This window comes from Magnolia sinica, chromosome 5, assembly GCF_029962835.1.
Source record: "Magnolia sinica isolate HGM2019 chromosome 5, MsV1, whole genome shotgun sequence".
NCBI lineage: Eukaryota > Viridiplantae > Streptophyta > Magnoliopsida > Magnoliales > Magnoliaceae > Magnolia > Magnolia sinica.
In genome coordinates, this window is record NC_080577.1 from 43,924,365 (window position 1) to 43,942,759 (window position 18,395).

The 18,395-nt window shown below is 43.7% G+C and overlaps 1 protein-coding gene across 3 annotated transcripts in view; it reads right to left on the reverse strand.

Annotated features, from left to right (window-relative positions):
* Positions 1 to 5,956: 5,956 nt before the first annotated feature.
* The window catches only part of LOC131245988 (probable E3 ubiquitin-protein ligase LUL2), a 30,175-nt gene continuing 17,736 nt past the window's right edge, over positions 5,957 to 18,395 (reverse strand). For all 3 annotated transcript variants that reach the window (XM_058245826.1, XM_058245825.1, XM_058245823.1), the window contains 2 exons: positions 10,791 to 11,289; positions 5,957 to 6,295 (listed from right to left, as the gene is read on the reverse strand). In XM_058245826.1, coding sequence (XP_058101809.1) covers positions 6,179 to 6,295; positions 10,791 to 11,289 — 616 coding nt within the window. In that variant the 3' untranslated portion in view covers positions 5,957 to 6,178. The remainder of the gene's footprint in view (positions 6,296 to 10,790; positions 11,290 to 18,395) is intronic.

Genomic DNA, 18,395 nt, shown 5'->3' on the forward strand with positions numbered 1-18,395 from the left:
AAGTAAGCCGGGACCCATGAACGTAGCTCGGCTATCCCTGGCGTCTCCCTCTCCCCCGACGCCCAAAACCATTTATTCTTCCAGGTCTTATTCGAGGTCAAAATGTCTATAATTATGGCCTTACTGAATCCCCCCAGGAGGAGAAATAATACCAGTCCTCATGAAGAGGGTTAAATTTTACCTAGTATAGGTGGAGAAATTCCTTCACAGTCAGCTTGGGCTAGTCAAGCTCGGACCAGAGGACAAATGACCCTACCAATGCCCTCCAAGTGTTTAGGATCAACTGCCCAGGAGCTAACCTTAAGTGCACAAGCACCTGCCTCACTATCCGTTGAAGGGGAAGCCTAAGGACGCATTGAAGGAAGACTTGAAAGATGGCCACCTCGCCCTCAGGATCGTATTAGGAAGCTCGCTGAGTGAGGGAGCTCAAAGTACCACAGAGTCTGGAATGTGATACCCCGACCTTATCTGCACCAGGTCAGCATCCATTAAAACGGATTCGACTAGCCCCTTTTCTTCCTCCTCCAACGAGGATCCAACAACCCCCTCCTTCGTTGGGAAAGCCTCCTCCGCCTCCTCCGACTACTCTACTGGGGACCGCTTAATCACCCGCGATGCATGGGATGCATGAAAGTCTCTGTCACTCATCATCATCAACGGTGATGGTGGGTTCGACACTGGGCGAAGGCTGCCCGCCCGCCATCACGACCAAGTGTCCCCTCCCTAGATCCGAAGTTTCCGGCATGGCTATGGGCCCAAATCACGTCAGAAAACCAGAAAAAATAAATAAGTAAATAAAAGGGAGAGGAGTAAGGGAGCGGAAGCAAAGCTCACCAAAGGAAGCGGCTCGCCTGAGAAGATGCCGGAAGGTTGCTCACCAGGAATCGCCTGAAGCCAAAGAAGAAGAAGCCCGCGAGGGTGGAAAGGGCAAATAACCCTGCTCAACATTAGGGTACCCCCTTTTATAGTGGAGCCGCCTGTATGACTATTTATTGCTCGCGATCAATGCATAACCGAAATGGCTCCTCAACTCTCTCGTCTCGACACGGGTGCGCTCCCACTCGCTGCACAACCCCACGACCGAGGACAGGTCACACGTCACTGCCTCACTCACCCGACGCTGAAAAGGCGCCCTAAAAGCCTACATGACCTCGAGCCATGATACGCCACCTCGAGGGTGTTGTACTATGATTACTGATATGCCCTGATATTCACACATGTCGACTTGTTCAACATTAATGAAAGGATGACTCAACATCTCGAGTAACAACAATCAGACCTGACCAGGTCCGACTTACTTATCAAGCTTGTTTCATAAACTTGGAAGTAGGGGGCTTACTGTTATGGGGAAAGAAGGATCGACCCGTAGAAGAAGGTTAGGTCGGAATCTTATACACTCAACCCAACAAGTAACCACGGAAAGCCCTATTGAGAGCCCGCCCCCTACTCAGAGTCCATGACCGAGGGACATGCCCACAAGAGCACCACCTCTGACGATTCCAAGATCTCTAGAGTTCGTCAGGAATATCCTGTCCCTCTGCTCAACTAAAGAGACAGGTTGGCATAGTCCAAGTCGATGTGACCCAGGTTGACACAACCTAGGTCCCCATGGCCCAAGTCGACACAACCCAAGTTGGCATGACCTAGGTCGGCATGGCTCAAAGTGGCGTACTGCTCCCAGGTTAGGTTGGCCAAGGCCACCTCGGCCTCCCATTGCACATCTCAATCGGTCTCATGTAATCAGATCTTATCCAAGAGAGATTCGACCAAGGTCTTCTCCAAAGATCTCGAAGGATATCTGCAGGACGCTCCCTAAGACCTTCACCAAGGATTTCAGATGATCCTCCTACTAGTCAGGGATCCAAATCGTTCCCCGATACACACCTACTAAATAGGAAGATTTACCCTACACCACCACCTCTCCTAAACTATAAATAGAAGCATCTCTAATGGTCAAATATACGCATTATCTTTAGCCTTAAACCTTCAATACTTGACTAGACCCAAATCTCTTTCCTGACTTAGGCATCGGAGGGTCCTTGATCTAGCCAGGGTCTTCCTTGTCCGTTCCTTTTGCAAGTAAGCAAGTCCAGAAGGGGCTAACTAGATTTCTAAACCAACAATTGAAATAACTTGTTTTGATCCTCAAATTTAAGGTAAGAGTGGTCAGAATTTACAATACAATAGTTTATGAAAGAATTTGGAAGAAAAAAATATTTAAAATGAGAAAAATCACAACTTAAGTAGACTATATATATATATATGTATGTATACATACATATATATACATATATATATATATATATATATATATATATATATATATATACACGGAAACGCTCACCTGCGAACCAGTTCGTACGTACTACGTACGAACTTTTTTGAGAACCCATCATACGTGATGTGGATCCAAAATCTGAACCGTTCATGTGAAGCAGCACCTCCTGAAACCCCCCAGGCCCAAGTTTTACTTTGATCTAAAACTTTGATAGGCCATGAAAAATGAAAACAGTTTTCTCCCTTGATTTGCATTTCTCCTTTCTATGGCCCACCAGAATATTAGATTGGGGTGAAAATTTGTCACATGAGGTTTTATGGGATTCCGCATCACATGGACCGTTCAGATTAGACACCATGGCACGTATTCAAAGGTGCGCACGTGCGTAAGTGCACAGGGGAGCATGACTCTATATATATATATATTACCGTTTCTCCCTAACCATTATGGTTGGCCATTACAAACCCCTAAATGCTGTTACGATTTAAAAAATCAGGGGGTCACCGTTACGACCCCATATCACATAGCAATATCGACAGTTACTGTTAAGTATCTGACACTACAGCCGATGTGTAACAGATTTTGAATACCCTGGGTGCAGCCCGCGCGCACCCAACACTATTTCATGGGAAAGCATTATCAGGAAGCTCTTGGGTACGGAACCTGGGTGGGGACCACCGTGATTTTTGTGAGAAATTCACCCCCTACATCCCTTTTGCCAGGTCATTTTAGGCATCCAACAAAAAATGAGCCGGATCCAGGAGTCAAATGACCCATAACACACTAGAGAAAACAACAGGGATTGAGCAACCACCATTGAAATGGCCACAAAAGTTTTGTATCAGGCTAAGTTTGTTGTGTTTTCGGTTCATCCCAGTAGAAAGACCTTCTAAACGGTCTAGTTGTCATATAAACATTAAGTGGAGTCCAAGAAGGTTTCAACGGTAGGAATATCTTCCCCCAGTTTTTACTCCGATTTTTTTTTTTTTTTTTTTTTTTTACTGCGTGTACTAGAATAATCTCTCGAAATGAATGAACGGAGTATATTTTTCCCAAACATTACGGTGGGCGCCACCTAGGATTCCTGCGCAGGAACTTATTGCGAAAACCTTTCCCAGGAAATCAGCGTCTGGTTGATTTCCGGCGGGAAGTTCCCGCTCTGGGATGCTCGGTGGGGCCACCGTGATGTTTGTAAGAAATCCACACCGTCCATCCGTTTTGCGAGCTCATTTTGGGACAAGCAACAAAAAATGAGGCGTATCTAAAACTCAAGTGGGCAGCACGAGAGGGAACACCGGAGAAAGAGTTTCCTACAGTTGAAGCCTTCTCGGGATCTACCTTGATGTTTATATCTCATCCCAACCGCTTACATGGTCATTCCCACTAGGATGAAATGAAAACACCAAAAACACTTAACATGATATGAAATTTTGTGGCCATGCAAATGTTTCAAACGGTGGTCACTGAATCCCAACTGTTTCCCCTGGAGTGACCCACTTGAGTTTTGGATCCACCTCATTTTTGGTCACATGTCCTAAAATGAGCTCTCAAAATGGATGGACGGTGTAGATTTCTCACAAACATCACATTCGGCCCCACCTAGCATCCCAGTGCAGGAACTTTAGAAATCGTGTCCCCAACACGGTACGGACTTAGAAGTGGGCCCACCTAGATGCATGTATTGTATATCCACACCGTCCATCAGCTTTTCCAGCTCATTTTAGGGCATGAGCCCAAAATTGAAGAAAATCCAAATCTCAGGTAGACCACACCATAGGAAACAGTGGGATTGAACACCCACCACTAAAAACTTCCCAAGGCCCACTTAATGATTCAATTGGATAATGCATCCAAACATGCTTAATAAAGGAAGCAGAACCTCAAGCCTGAGAAGTTTCATCCACGTTCAGCTACCTCGCCAAGAACCCAACAGGATTCAAAAATATGATGGTTAAGTAAAGGACCCCAGGTCAAGGATAAAAAACTTCCATACCCTTATAAGAATGTGATGGCTGATATGCAGGTATTAAAGAATTGTGCACGTCACACGCAAGTAAATGAGAGAACCAAAACTACCTAGCTAGCTCATTGGCCCATATTTAGCAGATGTCTAAAATGAAAATTTGCATTGCTTTGGGCATGAGTCGAGCCGGACTGAGTTAGGGCCCAGTTTTGAAATAGGCCTGACCCGAACTCAACCAGACTTGGTTCCGAGTAGAGGTGTACACAAGTCGAACCGAGTCGAGCTTGGCCACTTGCTAACCCCAGCTTGAACTCGGCTCAGCTCGATCGGTCAGCAGCTCAGGCCGGTCCGAGCCGAGTTCGAGCCAAGATCGCCCGTGGAGCATTTTCACAAACACATGACCTGCACCTTCAAAATCTCATTGTATAAAACAGCAGCAATGGTTTTACATGTATTTCATCAAACAGCATGCAAGCAAAACATAAAAAACCAGAAAAGAAAATGATATTTGTACCCATCCGGATCCATGGGAAGAAAAGCTTTAATGGTTGAAATGAGGACGTGAATTGCCAGTTACCTTGCATACAGCAAGTTCCCATGGCCGAAAGCTTTGTGGGACCTAAAAGAAATAGCCTGAATTCACTCCGCCAATCCGTCCATCATTTCTCAGGCTCACCTTCTCCATCATTTCATATATATACCTTCCTTGCCACCGGCCACATTGAGTCATTTCACCAAACACTTGATGAGCAACAACAATATCAAAGTAACCAAGTCACCATCTGAGTTCGATTTGAGTTGGGCTCAATCCGAGTCAAGTCAAGCTAGGGCAAGCTCGAACTCAGGTAAAAAATTTTCCAAGCTCAAAAAATCAGCTCGACTTGGCTTGAACTCAGTTTCGAACCTAGTCGAATCGAGCTTTTTCGAGTCCAGTCGAGCGAGCTACCGAGCAAACTCTGCTCGGGTACAGCCCTAGTTCCGAGTCTGGATCTGGCCTGGACTAAAACAGACGGAGTCCAACCCGCTCACAAGTACCCAGTCAAGTCAAGTTGGCATCATGTCATATGGGGTGCAACAGGTATCCACAGGCTGAAATCACAACTCAACATAGATTCACTTGCCGAATTGTAGCCTCTCCATCAACTACACGGCATCTCAAATATGAAATGTTAGATTTTTTTTTTAATCTATATGTATGAGTCGAGTTTCGGATCGAGTCAAGTCCGTACCGAGTTGGGTTTCAGGTCGAGTCAAGTTACTGGGTGACTCAAACTCGACTCGGTTTGAGTTCAGATTGGACGAGGTCAACTCAATTCAGATCGACTCACTCGGTCCGGATCGAGTCGAATCTGAACAAGTCGGACGAGTCAAGTTTGCCGAGTTGAGTCGTCCAGTGCCAGCTCTACTTTTGGGATGACTTTGGCCCCCAAAAAATGGACATTAAATCTGAGTTAACACACTGCCAGAGTATATCCAACAACTCCCGCTTAAAACAAGGACAAAAAAAATGCTAGCCAGACTTGGACAGGTATGCCTGCACTATGTAGAGTCCCTGGCCCATAAATCAGGCTAGTCTGGTGGGCCACCCATGTATGTTGAGCATGGGCTATCAGTCATTATTGTTCAATCATCAACTTCTTTTGCATAAGTTGTGGCCCACCCGGCAAACAAGAGAGCAGGATCCATTTGACCAACATACCATACCATACTAAATCTTATGAAAAGCTCAAACAATCAAATTGCAATCTCAATCTTACCTGTTGCAACATACATTTAAGTTAGGATACAGTCTTCCCGGCCAGGCAATGCCTATCAAACTGAGGCCAATGTAAATCCGCAAAACTGCATACTATATCAACCATCTGATTATTGGAAGCCACAGTAAAAGGAAAAAAAAAAAAACAACGCTTTACATGTTCTCACAATGCGCCTCCCTCTCACTCCTCAGGTCTGTTGTTGACCTTGATCTCCAGAAGCCGCTCAACGGGTTGCCGGCATATTGGGCATCGGTTCGTCTGGAACCTCAGAACCTTTGCACATCCGCTGCACATGCACTACACGAAGGCAAAATAACAGGTATGTTAACAAGGAGAAAATGGATAAGCTAATGTTTGGATGCACCTCCAAATTGTGGTCGGCTAGTATTCCAGGCCATGCAAGGTACACTTAGCACTTGCGGTCTCATGGAAAACAAAACAAAACCTGCATTAAGCAGGTTTGCGGTTTCCTAATTCTCCCCCACACCAAATCAGAAGTGAGATTATCGATGGCAATTAGTCAGGGTGGGTTGAGGTCAGGTTATGCTCAGGTCAAAACAAGGCCAGGTCCAACCCAAACCCAACCAACTCGTTAAACAGGTCAAAAATCACAATACCAACCCAACCCATCTATAAATGGGTCAATCCAAACCTAAACCACATGACCCATTTAATTAAAAAATAAGAATACTGTCGTTTTGAATAGAAAATATAAAAACATCAAACACATTTAAAACTCCTAACAATTACAAAATCGAACCCTTACTATAATTCAAATTACAACTTTCACAACCAAGTTTTGGGTTTCTAAACTTAGAGAAATGCTCCAATGCTCTCAAAGCACCATAAGGCTCCTAGTTGCATCAGTGCCCATGGTTACTCTATCCAAGCCATTAATCTGAGGGCCCCATCACAGTTGGACAAATTGCACAAAATCCCACAGATTGGAAGACCATCTCCATTGAATCTTTGGTCTTTCATACATGGTATATGGTTTGTTCGTGCATTTCTTTCTCCAATGCTCTCAAAGCACTATAGGCTCCTAGTTGCATCAGTGCCCATGGTTACTCTATCCAAGCCATTAATCTGAGAGCCCCATCACAGTTGGACAAATCGCACAAAATCCCATAGATTGGAAGACCATCTCCATTGAATCTTTGCTCTTTCATACATGGTATACGGATTGTTCGTGCATTTCTTTTCAACCATGTAATCACATGCCAACAAAGGGAAGGTTTAAAGTTGAACAATTGGGATATTCTGGGAACGGTCCATCCATGATGGAGGCAGATCAATGACTTGGATGGTCCCATCACACATCAAAAAACTAAGTTTCGAACAGGGAACTCGGTCTCATATAATACATATATACAGTCGGCATTTAGCAAAAAGGGAAGGGGGCAGACCATGTTCTAGACTCGCGAAGTCTAGCCCAGCAAACCCAAACCCAACCCATTTAATTTCAAGGTTGAGAAAACACAACCCAAACCCAGGCCATATCGGAAATGGGCCGATCCAAACACTGACTACGCAATCAGGTCAAGTTTTGGCACCCCCAAATGGGGGTAGGAAGAGGCATCAGGGATTTCTGAACATATCCTAACATGAATTGGTAAGGTCGAAATGAGTGTTCCAACAGGATAGCAATAGTCAACTTATTTGAGATTGCAATAACACCACCATCCAACGGTATTGTTATGTCATCAATTCCACCATCATTTTTCAGAAATGGCTCTCCCAAAGATGATAGTTATCCTTTTTACCAAATGCAGAAATGAAACCCATAGTACCTTCACACGCGCACAGAGACCACTGTCCTTTTGGGAGCCATTTCCACAACATGACAGGGAAACTGATAACTTGGCATCCTGTCAGGTGCTGTTTATGATTGGAATGTAGAACAGACCACATATGCAAACAGACACTAAACCACAATTTTCTCATTTCTGTTATAACCACTTGTTGGGCACACATCTTGGTTCAAGTTTCCCAATGATTGAAGACTAAGGACAAAGACTTTCCAAAAACAATGACACAAAAAATATTTACCTCAACCCCCTGAATATACACTTCTACAATAGTTCTTTTCTCTCCGAAAACATCTTATTTTTAGTTTAATCTCATTTCCTAATATTTTTCCGTTTGGAAAATGGCAATGATCAGTTACGAAATGCCAATAGGGAAAGTTATGGGTTGCTCTGGTACATTGTAGGGGAATAGGTAAATCATACGCGTTTTATAATTAATACAGAGAGTGATGAATGTTATTATTGTAAAAACCTGCATGGTAGTATTATGCTGTATATGCTTGACATAACCAAAATTGATATATATATATATATATATATATATATATATATATATATATATATATATATATATATATCGAGAGAGAGAGAGAGAGAGAGAGAGAGGAATGCTCACTTGTGCACCTTATGCGAGCACCCATGCGCACCTTTGCACAAGTGTCATGGGCACAGAATCTGAACAGTCCATGTGATGCAGCACCCCTTGAAACCTCATGGGCCCAACTTTCAGCCCAATACAAAACTCTAGTGGGCCATGGAAAAGATAAATGAAAATCAAGGGATGAAATTGTTTCCTTTTGCCATGGCCCACCAGAGTTTTTTATCAGGCTGAAAGTTGGGCTTGTGAGGTTTCAAGGGGTGCCGCATCACGTGGACCGTTCAGATTCTATGCCCATGACACGTGTGCAAAGGTGCACACGTAAGAAGGTGCGCAAGTATGTGTGTGTGTGTGTGTGTGTGTGTGTGTGTGGGAAATGGTACTATGAGGTCGACCTCATGGGAACTTCCCATGAGGTCGAGCTGTGTGGGCCCCACCGTGATGTGGTCGAGCATCTACCCCATTAGTTAGATGCACCATTCTACGACGGGCCACAGGTTTAAAAATCAAGTCAATCCATGACTTGGATGGGCCACACCACATACAACAGTTGAGAGGGGTTACGCTCCCATTAAAACATTCATAATCATTTATTGGGCCCACTGAGATGTGGTTCACAAATCCAGCCCATCCATTGTGTGTCCAACTTGGATGAGGGGTCGGACCAAGTTTCAGCAGCATCCAAAACTCAGGTGGGCCCTACCAAGTGCTTTTCTATGTTTTAGGCATGTCTTCACATGGTTTTTAATGGGATGGCCCACCTGAGTTTCATATACGGCTGATTTTTTTGATATCCCATAACCTAAAGGGTACCCATCAAAATACTCAGTGCTGATGTTCAACCCACATCACGGTGGGGCCCACACAACTCAACCTCATGGGAAGTTCCCATGAGGTCAACCTCATAGAGAGAGAGAGAGAGAGAGAGAGAGAGAGAGAGAGAGAGAGAGTGTGTGTGTGTGTGTGTGTGAGACACACCGTGACATGTGTCAAACATCAATAACGTGCATTTGATGGGTCCCCTTTAGGTTATGGGATATCCCAAAAATCACCCATATAAGGAACTTAAGTGGGCCATACCATCTAAAACCATGTGAAGACATGCCTAAAACATATAAAATCACTTGGTGGGGCCCACCTAAGTTTTGGATGCTGCTGAAAGTTGATCTGACCCCTCATCCAAGTGGGACACACACAATGGATGGGCTGGATTTGTGAACCATATCTTGATGGGCCCAATAAATGATTGTGAATGTTTTAATGGGAGGGTAACTCCTCTCAACTGTTGCATGTGGTGTTGCCCGCCCAAGTCATGAATTGACTTGATTTTTAAGCCCGTGGCCCACCATGGAACGTTGCATCTGACTGATGAGGTAGATGTTCGACACACATCACAGTGGGACCCACACAGCTTGACTTCATGGGAAGTTCCCATAAGGTCGACCTTGTAGAACCATTTCCCTATATATATATATATAAACATTCTGAATATAATTTAAATTACAACCTAATCAATAATAAGATCATAAACCACAATTTTGGATCGTTAAAAATAGCGATCCAGATCATACATGACTCATAATCCGGATCGCGTAATTTGGAATGAAAAATGTAGGGGGGTTAGCAATGTTGGTAACATTGGCAGCATTGAACAAGATTAGACACTGATATGAAACTACTACCGTAGACTTTGCAGGGAATTAAGTAGGGTCAAATACCATCACTGTTCCGTATTGATCAAATGGGTGGTTCACCAGCAGCAATTGCTCCCAATGGTGTTTGCCACGATACTCTCTCTTACTCAGTTTTAACAAAGTACAAACCCATGAAACAAGGACACTCCATTTCTGTTATGCTTTTATAAGGAAAAACCTTGCTGTATCTCTTCTTCTTGTACTTTAGCAGTATTTATACACTTCTTATATTGTTAGTGCATTTTTACTTGTGCAGGTACAATTTTTTAAATCTTGTGGATATAAATAAAATTAATATAATAATAAACTTTTTTATTTTTTTAACATCATTATACATTTGTATGACATCTCAGCCCGTTGAGTTTTTCAGGGTCCCCATTTTATACAACTAATGTCCATGCCCAACACACGTCACACACCGACGTCCCAGTTACATAGATTGAAACATATAGGAAAAACATTATTTAGTTGGAAAAGAAAAAGAAACAGTCCCTCTCTAAAACCCTATTTTTTTAATTAATCGATATAATTTCCAATTCATCCATAATTATTTTTATCGAACTACTCAGATGAAGTCCGTATCATGCTTATCAGTTGCAGATCCAGTTAGAAAGCAGTTATCGGAAACACACACACACACACACACACATAGAGAGAGAGAGAGAGAGAGAGAGAGAGAGAGAGAGATTTACCATATGTCGGCAGGGAAGGACAGTTGTGTCCCGTGGTTCTGACAGGCAGATGACACATTCTTTTCCTGGGTCATTCCCATCAAAGTCGTTGTCGACCGAATTTCCTATCCCGTAAATCTCCTGCAATTCATACCTCATACCGTTCACCCACAAGATCTGCTTCACAACCCTTACCTGATACTCGCCCTTCTCTTTCTTCTCGAACACTGCTTGTGTGATCTGAGAATTTATATTTCCTGGCGTTGGAGTTCCAGCTGCTGATTCATTATCCTCGACTGGAGATGCTTCTGCCTTAACTGCAAGAGGATACACTTCTGTATCTCCCTCTTTCAGCAGCTCTGACTCATCAAATATCGAGAAGTCAATCCCAGTTCCTGATGGTTGCCTGAACTTCTGACCCAAGCCTTGTTGGAAGGATACTGTGATGGGTTCCAAGCTTTCCTTCATGGATGTCAAGTTACAGTCTGTACCTTCTTTTGCAAAGAAGATAACAGTAATGCTGTTTGGAAAAGGTGACATGAAACCTTTAAAAAGACAATTTTCATGGAATGTTTAGAAATAACAGTAATGTTATAAGAAAAGAAGAGTTACAAAGGGAACGTCAAGAGATGGGTAAAGAATTTCTGATATAAATTGACTGCGGAAGTGATGCATCCAGGCCACCCATCCATCATACGTATCAAAGAAGGTCCAAGAGGGCACTCCCCATGCTAGTCCACCAATAAATACACAAATTGGGGCATCCGATGGACCCATGGAACACAATGGAGTAATCAGAACACTCCCTAGTGATCCAATTGGTTTACAGGACCCACTGACACTGATGGTTCAAATAAGGAACCAATTTTTGTGTGGGGCCTAGAAGTCCAATCAGCAGCCTTAGAGATTTGTAAGCAAATAATACAGCCCCTATAGCCAACATGGTTGACTAGTTGCAATGGATTTGGAGCCTTTATTATTTGGAGTCTTTATTGGTTAGTTTCCTGTCCTTAATCCAACCTTCTAAGAAAGCAAAAGTCGCCTTATTTCATCATCATCATCATCAAAGCCTCAGCCTAACCAATCTTGTCCCGCTATTCCACTCTATTGAAGACCATATCCTCAGTCAAACCAAAGGTCATCAGATCTTTTCCACCTCCACCTACATCCTTTTGGGCTTTCCCCTTGCCACTTTAGAGGCCTTCATCTTGAACCAACACACTACTTTTTTTCTGGTGCAATTCTTGGTCTCCATTGCACATGGCCAAACCATCTATGTGTATTTCCCCTCATCTTATTGCCAATTGGTGCTACTTCTAAGTTCCCTCATCTTGTCTTATTTAGCAAAGGAAATATTAACCAATAGGGTGCAAGTAGATGTTTATTTCAGTTTGTCAAAGCTTGTAGAGAACGGGCTACATATAAGCCTAGAAGGCCATGCATATGGACAAGAATACACTATTTGATTGATTGTGATAAAGCTTTTGAGGGGCTCTTTACTTTATTTCCTAGAGGAGTAATTCTTCTTTTTTCTAGTTCTAGTGAACTAGATGGCTACTGGAAAATCATTCCAGACACTTATTTGTGGCACTAATGACTTTTGCATCTATTATAAGCAATAACCAAACAGTACTAGTAGAAGACGATGAGATCAATGAAAGGTGGAGAAGCTATTTTCAGAACTTGTTAAAATGACAAAAACTTTGCGAGCATAGCAGTAGAAAGAACCATAAACTCAAATAAGGTTGGATACCATAGATACTCTCATAGGATTAGGATATCCAAAGTGAAAGAAGCTTTGAGAAAGATGAAAACAAGAAAGGCCCTTGTACCATATGGTATACCAATAGAGGTTTGGAAGTGTATGAGAGATAATGGATTATTTTGGTTGACAATTTTGAAGAAGATTGAAAGATCGAAGAAAACGTCAGGCAAAGGGAATGAAAGTAACGTGGTACCTATTTATAAGAAGAAAGGAGACATACAATGCTACACTAGCTCTCATGGGATTAAACTTATAAGCCGTACTATGAAACTTCAGGAGCGAGTGATTGAACAAAGACTAAGGCATGAGACAAATGTATCAAAAAATCAGTTTGGGTTCATGCCTGGGAGGTCGACCACTGAAGCTATTTTACTACTTAGACAATTGACGGAGAAATATAAGGAAAGGAGGAAGGATCTCCACATGATCTTTTGACATACGATGGTTTTCTAACCTAGGATGATAGATGAAATCAGCTTTTCAGTTTAAAACATGAGCAACAAAAGTATGAAATTTCAGCAACCTCATCATAAACCAAACAATTAATCAAATAAGCAATTACATGTAAACCTAGGCTACCACATGGTCATACAAAGGAACTAGTAAAATGTTAATTTGAAATAGGCCCAATGGAATTAAGAAATTCCATCCAAAACATGAGGATAGAATTATTATAAAGGGAACCACCTAAGTTCAAAAGGGATTCTAAATGATTCTAGGTTTAGGGAAATTAGGGTAAGGGTTAGGGTTTGAAAATTGGGGAAATCTGAAATTAAGGTTTATTTGAAAGGGGAATCTAGAGTTTTAGGTGAGGGTTTGGTTGAAGAAAGAAGAATATGTATGTAAGAAAGGGGCTGAAGTGAAGTCCACAAAACAATCCGTACGGACTGTTCATACAGTCATACAAACGTATGGATTCACTCGTACGACTGGACTTTTTGTTCGAGTATAGGTTGGGATGGTTTGGGTTTAAGAAGAAAAGATAAAAAGATAAAGAAGAAATTTTGAGAGGAAAAGAGAAAAAGAGATGAGACAAAATACCTTTGGAGTTTGAGAAGAGAGAAGAGACGAATAAACAAGACTTCACACCAAGGTAGTTTTCATTCGAATTCACACTTAATGGAGTTTCACACCACATTCTTCATAAACACAAGAGAGAGGAGAGAACTTCGAGCTTCTTGATTAACATCACCTAAAAAATTAAAAAAAATAAAAAGACTAGGCTTGAATGTCCAAGCCTTTATAGTCTAAAAGTTTGTCTTTTACAAAAAGACCATTAATGAAAAACATATTTACTTTTAACCACCTACTTTGTACCCCCCCCCCCCCCCCTGTAAAAGCATAAAACTAATAAAACATATAAATAAAATCTCAAAAGCAAACTAAGTCCTCAAAACAAAAATCACTACAATCCTAAGAAACTAAGATTATCCAATGAACTCTGAAGGCGTCCACGATCACAAGGCCCACGATCAAGTTGCATCCAATGGTTCGATCGTGAAGTCCTCACGATCCAAAGGTCTAAAAACATCCTCCACCCAACCCACATGCTATGTGAGGTCTTTGGCTCCTCCTTGAGACTCAAACAGGTACTCGCCTAGCCATAAGGAAACTAGGGCTCGGACCCTCCTCTGATATTTGCGTAATGACGTCCATAATGTGATGTCCCCATCAACTCTCCCCGGCTAAGAAGAATCCACCTCTGGTAGAATAAAGCTCTGATACTGCTCAAGTAAGTTTGGATCGACACCCTGAAACTTCATCTCTGTGATCCAAGTACTGCTGAAATCGGCTTGTTCTTCCACTTCACAAGGAACTTTTGAAACCCTCGTTGGTGTGTAGAAACTACTTGCTCATCCAAGATACTCTCAATCTCTCGTCTAGCAGGTATGGATGGCAAGGGAGGCAAAGGCTGGGAAGATAGGTCAGGTAAAGGGCATGGATCATAGGACATGTCTGGATCACTATGATGGTCAAGTGAAATGTTGGTAGTTGCAGTCGGGGGCCCCATATAAGACACAAGATCTTCCACATTAAATGTAGAACGAATCCCCATGGAAGGTGGAAGATCTACAATGCACGCATTAGAACCAATTCGTTTCAGTATCTTATAAGGTCCCGCACTACAAGCCTGTAATATTTGATGCAAGACAATTAACCACTTACTCTAAAAGCTCGAACTGTTAGAGTATGGCAAATTAATCAATTTATCTCATAGCCCAGGCCCCACATCTCATGGGTTAGGACCTCGGCCGAACCCCCCTCGTGGGCTCTAAATCACATGGGCCGTCCACCCCGAGTGTGTCCCCGCATCCCAGAGGCTACCCCACTCGAGCCCAGTGTGAAATGTGCATTAATCACCTCCGGTGAGGAGTCTCAAACACGAGACCTCCCCCGTGGGCCCTAAATCACATGGGTCACCCACTCCGAGTGTATCCTTGCATTCCACAGGCGACACTACTCGAGCCCGGTGTGAAAATGCCCCTACATTAATCACCCCCGGTGAGGAGTCTCGAACACGAGACCTCCCGCTCTGATACCAATTTGATACAGGACAATTAACCACTTGCTCTAAAAGCTCGAATTGTTAAAGCATAGCAAATTAATCCACTTATCTCATAGCCCAAACCCCACATCTCATGGGTTAGGACCTCGGCTGAACCCCCCCTCGTGGGCCCCAAATCACATGGGTCACCCACCCCGAGTGTGTCCCCGCATCCCATAGGCTACCCCACTCGAGCCCGGTGTGAAATGCGCATTAATCCCCCGGTGAGGAGTCTCGAACACGAGACCTCCCCCGTGGGCCCCAAATCACATGGGTCACCCACCCCGAGTGTCCCCGCATCCCACGGTCTACCCTACTCGAGCCCGGTGTGAAAATGCCCCTACATTAATCACTCCCGGTGAGGAGTCTCGAACACGAGACCTCCCGCTCTGATACCAATTTGATGCAGGACAATTAATCACTTGCTTTAAAAGCTCGAACTGTTAGAGTATGGCGAATTAATCCCTTTATCTCATAGCCAAGGCCCCACATCTCACGGGTTAGGACCTCGGCCGAACCCCCCTCGTGGGGCCCAAATCACATGGGCCGCCCACCCCGAGTGTGTCCCCACATCCCATAGGCTACCCCACTCGAGCCCAGTGTGAAATGCGCATTAATCACCCCCGGTGAGGAGTCGCGAACATGAGACCTCTCCCGTGGGCCCCAAATCACATGGGTCACCCACTAGATGAGGTCACTATGAGAGGCTAAAGAAACGAAAGTTCCGCATTTCGACTATCGCTTGATGAGGTCACTGTGGGGGGCTAAAGACATCAAATGGGTCTCACTAAATGCAGTGAGCAATACAGGGGGCATTCTAGTAACTTGGAACTCTTCCCACTGGATGCTGCAACAAAGTTGGTCTGGCTCCTATTCCATCTCAGTCATTCTACAAGAATCTGCGACAAATGCTTCCGTTCTCATCAGCTCCATTTATGGCCCCTCTGTGGAAGTCAATAGAAGAAACTTGTGGGAAGAACTGTCTGCCTCAAGGAAGAGATTCAACGGTTCATGCTGCTTCGTAGGGGACTTCAACTCCATCAGATATGCGGACGAAAAGTCAGTCGGATCCAAAATCACCCCTTCCATGAGAGACTTTTCTGAATGGATCGACGACAATGACCTTGTCAACCTCCCTCTTTTTGGCACAAAGTTCACTTGGACAAACGGGAGACTTAATCCCATTTTGTCCAGGTTGGATCGTTTCCTCCTGTCCTCTGAGTGGATGGAAAAGTTCCCCTCTGTTTCTCAATCTATCTTACCCAGATTCACATCAGATCATTGGCCCATTTGCCTATCAGCAGATGAGCTCAATTGGGGCCCAAAACCTTTCAAGTTTGACATCTCTTGGCTTCAAATCCCAGGCTTCTCCAACATGATTGCTGAATGGTGGGCTAGCTTCCAAGTACAAGGATTTGCAAGATATAGACTCAGTTCCAAACTCAGACTGCTGAAGAAGAAATTAAAACAATGGAAACAGGATGAATGGAGCATTAGAGAAGGTGAACTGGTATCGATCATTTCAGAGCTTCAGTCTATTGACTCGCAGGCAAAGGTCTATCCGATGACAGCAAAAATTCTAGCCAGGAGAATTTAGCTTATTCAGATTCTCTCCTCCAGAGCTCTCGAAAGTGAAACCTCTTGGAGGCAAAAATCCCGATCAAAGTGGGTAAAAGAGGGAGACAAAAATACAAAGTTCTTCCACAGCTTAGCCAGCATGCAGGCTAGAGTGAACAAAATCAACAGCATTCTAGTAAATGACTCCCGCATTGAAGATCCAGAAGACATCGGCCTTGAAGCTGTCTCTCACTTCGGCCAACTTCTCGAATCCGATGAATGCAGTAGGCCTCGTCTCAACCTCTTGGAAGTCGATGGATTATCCCTCGCAAATTCCAAATCTCTGGAGGCCCCTTTCTCTGAGGAGGAAATCAAGCTGGCAGTGACCTCCTTGAGTGCCTATAAGGCCCTGGGCCCTGATGGTTTTCCTATACGATTCTTTCAGCATTTTAAGGAAACCATCAGAGTCGACATTCTGGATTTTATGATGGAATTCCACGAGAGAAGCAGACTCTCCCAAGATCTTGGATCCTCCTTCATTACTCTTATCCCCAAGACATCGCGAGCAGCCTCCTTTAGCGACTTCAGGCCGATCAGCCTTATCGAGGGCCCGTACAAAATCCTGGCAAAGGTTCTGGCATCTAGACTGAAGAGCATCATAGGCTCCATCATTTCTCCTAACCAAAGCGCTTTTATCCCGAGTAGACAGATAATTGACTGCGCTCTAATTGCTAATGAATGTCTACACTCCTGCCATTCAACGAGAACCAAAAGCATCTTTTGTAGTTTGGATGTCGAAAAGGCGTATGATCACATCGACTGGAATTTTCTTCGAATCGGATGGGCTTCGGAGATAGATGGAGCAGGTGGATAGCCGAATGCATTTCTTCGCCTTTTTTCTCAATTCTCATCAACGGGTCTTCGAAGGGGTATTTTAAAAGCTCGAGAGGCTTGAGGCAGGGAGATCCCCTATCTCCATTTCTTTTTCTCATAGTGGGTGAAGCTTTCTCTAGAATGCTCCACAAGGGCCAAGAAGTCGGTGTTCTTAGTGGGGTCTCGGTTAGGGGAATGAGCAATCCCATCTCCCATGTTCAATTTACAGATGACGTTCTCATATTCTCAGACGTTAACCCAGTTAAGGTGGACAACTTGCGAACCTCAATTTGCTGTTTTGAGGCAGTATCCGGCCTAAGAATCAATATGAGAAAGTCAAGATTATATGGGGTGAATCTTAAAGAAGAAGAAGTTTCTCAGCATGCTTCACGCATCAGCTGTTCATCGGCTTCATTCCCAACTACGTACATAGGTCTCCCTCTCTGCATTGGTCCTCCTCCTATTTCCCTATGGAACAAGATCATCCTAAGATTCGAGAAATTTTTAGCCAAATGGCAGTGCCAGTTTCTTTCCCTAGGCGGTTGGCTCACCTTAATCAAATCAGCCCTCTCAAATCTCCCCCTCTACTACATGTCCTTGTTCAGATGCCCGGCAACTGTTTTGGCCTCTAATGACAAGCTAAGAAGGGACTTTTTATGGCATGGGAAGGAGAACCTTAAGAGATTCCATCTAATGGATTGGAATCAAGTTTGCAAGCAATATAAAGAAGGTGGGGTGGGTATCAAAGACCTCAAGCAAATGAATAGGGCGCTGCTAGGAAGTGGATTTTGAGGCTAGGATCCGAAAAAGACAGCCTCTGGATCAAGATAATTAAGAGCAAATACAGTACTTCGCCTGGGGTTGGTGGACTAAAGAGTCGTCTGTG